We start from the raw sequence: 8,997 nt of genomic DNA, 5'->3' as shown, positions 1-8,997 counted from the left end.
ATTATGAAAGAAGGGGGAGATAGAAAGACCTGGATGGGATTGGAAGTCCACAAGGAGAGCAACAGAACCAAAAAATCTGAGCACAGGTGTCTTTTCTGAAACTGTTACTCCATACAATGACCTTCATGGAGGTAACCTAGAACCCCTGAACAGATGTAGCCCATGGATACGTTCGGTATCCAAATGTGCTCCCTAGTAAGAGGAACAGGGGCTGTCTCCAACATGAAATCACTGGCTGGCTCTTTGTTCACCTCCCCATGAGGGAAGGGGCAGCCTTAGCAGGCCACAGAGGAAGACAATGCAGATATTCATGATGAGACCTGATAGGCTAGGATCAGATGAAAGAGGAGGATCTCCCCTATCAGTAGACTGAGGAAAGAGTATGGGAGTAGAAGAAGCAGAGAGGGCAGAATTGGGAGGAGACCACAGCTGGGATACAAAGTGAATAAATTGTAAAAAAAAAAAAAAAAAATAAGTGGAAAATATGTATGATGATCTAAATATATAAAACAACCTAAACTACTTTCTAAAAAATGAAAAAAAAAAAAGCCACTTTCTACAACTCACCTTACAAAGCTCAATGGAATTCTTTCATTCATTGTGAACTGGGGGTGGAGCAACTTCTTGCCTGCCAGAGCACACATGTGCAGGTCAGAGGATGTCTCAGGAGGCTTGGCTCTGCCCTTTTACCTTGAGGGTTCCAGGGATGGCACAGAGATGGTTGTGTTTCCAGGGAACAGATCACCAGGCTGAACCATTTCATTTGTCCCACATTCTGATTTGTACCTATCAAAGTGTATTTAATAAATGAAGGTTAAACAGAGGTTAAACCAGATGTTATATGGATTTTATACAGACACAATAATGGATCTAGATGTTTGGAAAGTGACAAAAACCGCTATAAGCAAATTTAAACAAGTAGGGTTTGCAAGATTGTTCTCTGTCCTGCAAAGTGTGCTGACATACAAATTTCTCAAACTATTTCTAAAAGCCTTAAAGCCATTCTCAAAGGACAATTGCATTTTAGTTACTATAATTTCTTCTGATTTTCTTTTGTACATTTTAATACAGTTTCGTAATATTCTTGATTCCATGTTTGCATTGAGAACAGACATTGGCTGAGTACAAATCCTACCTATAGTTTTAAAGATTAATATTTCTATGAGTGTATTTCTTGGACATAGAAAAGTGCAGCATGTGTTTGTGTCTGTGTGTGTGTGTGTGTGTGTGTTTCCTCCTAAATCTGGAAGAGAATCCCAGTTTTATTGCAACAGGAACAGGTAGTTCTAAGCTGCCAAGTTGGAGGTAAAAATCAAAATGGGGTCCTCTGGAGGTGTCACATTCTTAACTATGGAGCCATCTTTCCTGACTCACCATTTAAAACAATTTACATTTCTGTGTATATGTGTGTGTGTGTGTGTGTGTGTGTGTGTGTGTTTGTGTGTGTGTCTAAGTAACGGCAGGCATATATCAAAGCAAGAATAGAGGACAGAAGAATGCCCTCAGGAATAAGTTCTCTTCTTCCACCACATGGGTAATAGGGATTAAAGTCTGGTCATCAGGCTTGCTGGCAAATCCCTTTACATGATGAACTGTGTACTCTCCCAGCCTTTATTATCCTGGCCCATATTCCCTTCCTCGTAGCTTCTTCCTCCCTCCATCCTTTGTTTTTCCATATTTCACCTCAGCAATTTGGTATTTTTCTAAATGGTCAAATTAATTTAGTAAAACCAGAAGAATATTGGAGAATATAACACATGGGAGAATTACAGCTCTGCTCCATTTCTTGTCCATTGAATTGATCCAACATTTAAGTAATTTTAATAATGAATTATAAAACATATATTACTGAAATGTAGTGACCTAAAAAAATCAGTCACCACCTTTCTGTTTTTAATATAGTCCTTCAATGGAATTCTTCCCAGGGTTTTGTAGGGATGCATTCATGGTTTGTGATTTTCCAGGACTTTAAGAATGAGATTCACTCTCAACACAGCATGGAGGCCCAACACTGATTGACTCTAGTACTGTTACAGAATCAATTGTTAGAAAGTTTCTGTTAAAAAGGTCCCAGAGCATAACTGTCTAAGTTATTAATAAGCATGTTCATGTAACTATCATCTGCTAATGCAAAAATCATTTGAATCTGAGTGAAGTAAAGGCAATTGTATTTGGTTTGCTACAATTAAACTTCCTAGACAGACAGGAGACTCTTCCCTAACAGTCACATGCCATAGATCAGGAGACGCTAAACAACCCTCTCATCACAGAGCTCAATAACTCAAAAGCCATTCCCTTCTCTGTCACTGGTATCTGTCAGGTGATGATGTCAACTAAGGGTAGAGCTGGCTGAGGTTCCCAATGAGTCAGGGTCCATCACCGAAGGGACTCCATAGAGGAATAAGTTGAATTGGACATTGGCTTCCTTAGATTCTACCTAGACAAACTGCACTTCCTGAGCTACCTTCTTGCCAAAATGAACCACAAAGTTGCATCCATTTCAGAAAAATAAACTGTAGTGAATCTAGTATTCTTCCCAATAACATCTCCCTTTCTGAAGACAGGACTACACTTCTGCCTCACTGAGTTCTTACTGACTATGTGTTTGCTTCAATGTTGGGAACAGGCACAGGCTAATAAGAACCTAAGGGGAGGAAGCAAGCCTTAAGTTCCTTCCCAAGGGTGACGGTGGGAGGAGCTTCCACTTGCCTTAGAACGCCATCATAATGTGTCAAACTGCATCACAACCAGCTGTGGAACCTGGAAGCCCAGAGCCAGGGAAAGAGCTGAGGCACACAGCACTTCTGCCTCTGATGCGTTGGCTGTGCTACCAAGCTCTTCAGGCAGCTTTCACTGTCATTTCCACAAGTTTGGACTCTACCAAGGCTCACTGTGGCCTGGAGCCCAAATTCTCTCCCTCTCCCCTTCCCACCCTAAAGAGAATTTCCATCTCGTGTTCTAAGGTCAGGACTGCCACCTCAAAGAGCAGATTCATCAACTGAATACTCTTTCATACCTACATCTTCACATTCCAACTATCTTCATAATCCAACTGATTCCAACACCGAGAGCTAGACTTTAGTCTGAGCCCTTCCGCCTGCATTTTCTGACTGTGAACAAAATGTCCTGTACAGATAAGACATCTACAAGTGATCCTGGCAACATCAAGAGGACATCTAACCAAGAACACCTGCTGAAAGTCCAGCAGACTTGCACTTTCACAGGGAATCCAGAAAGTAGCAGGAGAGATGACGGTGAACACATGAGAAAAAGCAGACCAATCATTCCTTTTATGTTGTATCATGGACAACAGTGTGAAATCATGAACCCTGAATATCCATCTACAGGACAAAAGAGGAAATGGCAGGCTGAGGGAGGAAACAACTTTCCCTCTGCAGAAGGACCTGAGCCTCAAAAGAAGTTAAAAGAAGATAACATTGAAATCGAACTTGGGTGTAAACAGCTGGTCCAGGGTCAGGTACACAATGCCCGGGAACTGGGTGGAGTAGAGGGAAAGCACAAAGAGTACACCCGAAACCATCAGGATGAGGCTACTGCTGAGGTGAAGCTTTCTGATGGTGGCAAGGGACGCAAGCGACCCTACTGCAACATAGAACAATACGTTGAGAAACAACACAGAGAAAAATATCAAAGGTTGTTAGAAGAGCTTCAAACTATTGAGACTGTGAGCTCTGACCCTCACAGCACTCACTTAAGCCCTGTGGACACCTTGAAGGGCATTAAATGCTGTGTGGAAGGACAAAGTCACAGGTCCAAAAACAATCACTCTGAGCCAAACCAGCCTGACAGTGTAGTCCCAGAAGATCAGTTACCAATCAGAGATGGAAAAAGACGCTCAGAAGTGGAAATCTGTCATCCAAAAAAGAGGGACCAAGGAAACATCCAAGAGGGGGAAAGGAGACAACACCCCCAGCCAGACTTCCTGGGAGGAGCCCAGACCCAGCTCCCCACAGACAGGGTCAGCAAAAACACCCTCATCCAAAACAAAGTGCCCAAAACACCAGAGGCCAAGAAAAAGGGTAACAACGAGCAAGAGGAGGGAGGAGAGCTAGACCGTGGCTCTGACATCACAGCAGAAATGGAGAAAGAAATTCAAAATGCCCTTGGCCCAGGGCCACAAGATGAAGTTTTGAGCTGTGCTTTTAAACTGCACATCACTAGAGCAGACATGCACACACTTAAGGACATGCAGTGGCTCAATGATGAAGTCATCAACTTTTATATGAACCTACTCATGCAAAGAACCCAAACTCAAGGTTACCCCACACTGCATGCATTTAATACCTTCTTTTATACCAAACTAAACAGTGGGGGGTACAAATCTGTAAAAAGGTGGACCCAGGCCATAAACCTTTTTGAGAAAGAACTGATTCTGGTGCCCATACACCTGGATGTCCACTGGAGCCTAGTGGTGGTAAACTTAAGACAGAAGAGCGTTGTCTACTTAGACTCGATGGGGCAGGAAAGACCTGACATTCTTAAGCTGATTTTCCACTATCTGCAGGATGAGAGCAAGGCGAGAAGGAATATAGATCTGAACCCTTTGGACTGGAAGCAGTGCAGCATGACAGCAGAGGAGATTCCCCAGCAGCTGAATGGAAGTGACTGTGGAATGTTCATGTGTAAATACGCAGACTGCATCTCAAGAGGCCAGCCCATCACCTTCTCTCAGAGGCATGTGCCTCTGTTTAGGAAGAAGATGGTGTGGGAAATCCTGCACAGCTGCTTACTGTAGCTGTGCCCACCTGGCTGCTGAGGCTGCCCTGCAGCCTCTCCCGGAAGTGGCTGAGGACCTCAGGCAGGGTAGGTTGAAGAGCCTGGACACAGGACTGGAAAAAGTGGGTGATTCTCCACACTCTTCTGTGTAGTGCAAACCTGGAGTGAGGAAGGAAGAGCAAGCTTCATCTGAAGCAATCATCAAGATGGATGTGCCCACCACAATTAGAAACCATCCAACCCACACAACACAACATGGGCACAAGCATGCTGCTTCAGAGACTTTATCTGTGAAAGAGCTCAATTTTGATTCCTCTTCTAATTACTTTTTTTTGTTTTTATTTTGTTTTTGGTTTGGTTTCGTTTCATTTGGTTCGTTTGGTTGGGTTTATTTGATTTTTGACTTTTTAAATTTCTTGTAATTTTTCTCTTCATTAATATGGGTTTTAGTTAATGGCCAGAGGCCGTTTTCAGTGCTTCTTAGTGTTTTATTCTCTCCTGTTTGCTTGAACTCTTTGTATGTAAAAAGACTGCCAATCCAAGTGCCAGCCCCAATGGGGGATCGGGCTGGTTGCCCTAATTGAAGCATGGGGTCAGGGAACAATACAGGAGTTTCACAGTATTGTTGAACTCTGACCATGTGACCTAGGTTGGGGTTCAGCTACGAATATTAGGAAAAGCATCACAGACTTTTCAAGATACACTATTCTCTGAACCTAAATTGATCAGTTTTGCTCTTTGAGGGGAATGAAGTAACAATAATTGGACTGTGTATGTTTTCAGCCTGCACTCCTTGTATACATGTCCTAGCTTTTCCAGCGCTGTACTGACCACATATTCCCGAAGAAAAATCTTTAGTTTAAATCTCTTTCATTAAAATGTATTTTCTTCTATACATTATGATGAAACTAAATATTTTTATCAAAGTTTACATTCTCCCCCTTATGCACACAATTATTAGACTTAGTGATGCTTTCTGTTGATATTGCCAAGTATAATAGAATACATTTTACCGAAGAAATTTGCATTCAATTTTCCTGTTCATTTGAAATCTTCCCTCTGTTCATGAAGTTTTTATTTAATAAAGATTAATGTTGTTTGATCAAACCTCACAAGATCTTGTCCCTGATGTTGCTCACATGGTGTCATGATTTGGTCTGAGAAAACTGGCAAGTGCAAACATTCCTGAGAAGGATTCCTCAGTGTGCCTGGACACCGTTCACACATCTGTAAGTCACTGGCAGTTCTTTTGTTCTGAGCCCAGGATGCAAAGACACAGTTCCTTAGTGAGCATCCTGTGTCTATTCTGTACTGTAGGAGAAGCTCAATAGAGCAGAACAGCAGCAAGCTGAACCTGCAGTGGTGTATAGCCTCAGCGTAGTGTGGAGAGACACAGAGCTCTGGAATTCACATGCATGGGTGCACAGCACACACAAACACACACACACACATACAGAGAGACAGAGAGAGAGAGAGAGAGAGAGAGAGAGAGAAAGAAACAGAGACAGAGAAAAACAGAGACAAAGAGATACAGGAACATTTTTTTAAAAAAAACTATTCCAAACACTGTAAACTTTCAAATGATATTAATTCTAATATCTTTTGACAGATGCCTACAATGAGCCTGTGACGTCACTATGAAAATGCACTTCCTACTGGTAAAAAAAACAAAATGAGTTGAGGAATGTATTTGTATGACTTTAAAGTTATAGAATGTTCCATAATCCTTTTCATAACTTTCATAAACTCTTTTGCAGTAATTCAGAACAGAACTAAAGCCTGAAGTTTCCACTGAACCATCTCTGACACAGAAGGTGGAGGTGACAGGTTATTCGCTGAAGGACCTGAAGCAAATATGAACTTGTGGATACTTAAAGCTTTTGGTTAACTGGGGGGGACGGGGTCCCTGTACCTCTTCGTCCTCAGAGGCAGTCATTTCTTCTCTGTGACAGGTTACAGGGTCCAACGTTTTCATTTTTCACTAATGGTCAAGTGAACGCTAAACTTCCTGTGTTGTTGCTTTAAACACACTGCACTGGGAAGTCAATGTGTGTTTGTGGAAGGGTTGAGGGAATGCCATGTTTGCCTCTTTATTATTTGAAGCCCTTGAACATGTGGCATTTCCTGTCATGTATTTCGATACTGAATCTTAGTCCTCATACAGTGGCAATATTTTAGGAGCTTCTGGTTGATGGCAAGACAGAGGATAGGTGAAGAATGCATGGCCCTGGGGAAGGTCCCTGGCAGTACATTATCCATGCCTGCTTCCTGTAGGTATCCCTGCCTCCTGGTCCACTTAAAGGTCAACAGTCAGCAGTTGAGCTCCCAGGCCAGGATTGACTGAGTTATTTTATAGAAGGCAACATGCTCTACTCAAATTAGCAATGAAAACTGTGCATGTCCAAAATGGCTTTTAGTCAGTGAAGGACTAGACTACAATCAGTGTTCAGATTTTATAAAATGATTAAAAAAATAACATAAGTAACTGATGAGGAGCTTGTCTAAATGTGGGCTCCCTAGAAATTGGAGCAGTAGAATTTGTGCTTAGTCCTAATGTGGCAGGATGTGTTTGGTAGGGTTTGGTACCAAAGCAGGGTAGGCAAAAGAGGAGGTGGTGCTTTCCTGTGCTGACAGAAGGGAGGGGATAATAAATAGACTGTGGTAGGGTGGGACCATGGGGAGGAGAGCAGGAGGGAATTCAGATAAGAAAGTGAAGTGAATTAGAAAGAAAGAGAAAGAAAGAAAGAAAGAAAGAAGAAAGAAAGAAAGAAAGAAAGAAAGAAAGAAAGAAAGAAGAGTAAAGACAGAAAGAAAACAATATGAAAAAAAGAAAGAGAAAAAAAATCAGGGTTTGACAATGATTTCCCATAAAACGTTGCCTGTAATGATGACACCAATTTACACACTGAATTCCTAAAACACAATGACACACAGACTCACAGAAAGGCAGCTGCTCCCATCCTTGCCTTTGACTTGGCTTTCCTGCTTGACTATGATCAATTTGTCATTTTGATTGTGTTTTGGAGAACATTCTCTAGCTGTTCCGAGCTTGCTTCAAAGGGCAATTTCTGTCAGGTGGCCACAGGCCAGTCTCCTTGCAGAGGCAATTTGTGAACAGGTAGATGGAGGAATCCAGTCAGTGCTGAGAACTAGGCTTAATACCTGCACTCCACCAAACTTGTAACCTCTGCCTCCCAGCCTGCCTGGTAAAGGTCTAGGATGCTTTTCCTGATACAGCCAATGCACAGTAGAATGAAGGGATGGCAGTTACCATGCAAATTCACTCAGCGATTTTAAAGGGAGGCTGAGGCATTAACCCTCAGAAGCACCAGCTTCAGCCCCATTTGAGTTAGTTATCTAGGGAACCTTCTGTGCACCCTCTGATTCCCAGGTCTCCAGACACTTGATGCTGCTCCCTGGGGGACTCAAGGGTGCATGCCCCAGGAACCATGCTCCTGCCCCTCAGCTAATCAGGGCTGTGCATGTGCTAGGACTCTCAGGCAGAGAGAAAATGGCTATTGCTAGACAGGACTACCTAGGCCAGGTGGTGCCCTGTGGGTGGAGGGGGATAGCACTCATGAGCTGACTTCTTCTCTGTCCTTGGCCTGGTCCCTGCTCTTGGCTCCTCCTGGGTAATATACACTTCTTGTGGCCAACCCAAACAGGTCCCTGCTCATCTAGTTGGTTTTCCTTGGCTGGGCCAGGAGTGTCTTGCTCTTCTAGAGCTCTATAAGAGGCTTACATTGAAGAACCTTATAATCTGGACACTGACTTGTTGTGCCTTTCATATGGGCTTTGAAGATGCTCTTTTCCAGTGGTTGAAATCCATAGCTGACTCTAACCCAATAGACTCCAAGATGTTGGACCCCAGGAGGAAACTGAGCATGGGACTGGGAGGGACCTCTAATTTAGGCTTTGTCTTAATTACTGCTCTATTGCTATGAAGAGACACTAGGACTAAAACAACTTATTAAAGAAAGCATTTAACTGGGGGCTTGCTCCCAGTGTCAGAGGGTAAACCATCCTGATTATGAGCATGGCAACAGACAGACAGGGGGCAGGAACAGCAGCTGAGAGCTTACATCTTAAGACAACATCTGAGAGAGAGGGAGAGAGAGAGAAATAGACAGAGAGAGAGACAGAGAGAGCCAGAGACAGAGAAAGAGAAAGAGAAAGAGACAGATAGAGAAAAAGACAGAGGCAGAGACAGAGTGACACACACACACTTAGAAAAACATTCAAGAGAATGAGCCTATGGGG

At 42.9% G+C, this 8,997-nt stretch overlaps 1 protein-coding gene across 1 annotated transcript; it reads left to right on the top strand.

The window, feature by feature from the left end:
- The first annotated feature begins 3,121 nt into the window (after positions 1-3,121).
- On the top strand, positions 3,122-4,756 carry LOC132657107 (sentrin-specific protease 2-like). The gene has a single exon (XM_060393326.1). The coding sequence runs from the start codon at positions 3,122-3,124 to the stop codon at positions 4,754-4,756; it is 1,635 nt and encodes a 544-aa protein (XP_060249309.1).
- The last annotated feature ends 4,241 nt before the right edge of the window (positions 4,757-8,997 follow it).

The sequence above is a fragment of the Meriones unguiculatus genome, chromosome 10 (assembly GCF_030254825.1).
Source record: "Meriones unguiculatus strain TT.TT164.6M chromosome 10, Bangor_MerUng_6.1, whole genome shotgun sequence".
NCBI lineage: Eukaryota > Metazoa > Chordata > Mammalia > Rodentia > Muridae > Meriones > Meriones unguiculatus.
Note: the sequence above shows the minus strand (reverse complement) of the source record. Positions and strands in the feature narration are given on the sequence as shown.

Coding starts and splice junctions, on each gene's coding strand:
- LOC132657107 (XM_060393326.1), top strand. CDS start 3,122: ATGTCCTGTACAGATAAGACATCTACAAGTGATCCTGGCAACATCAAG.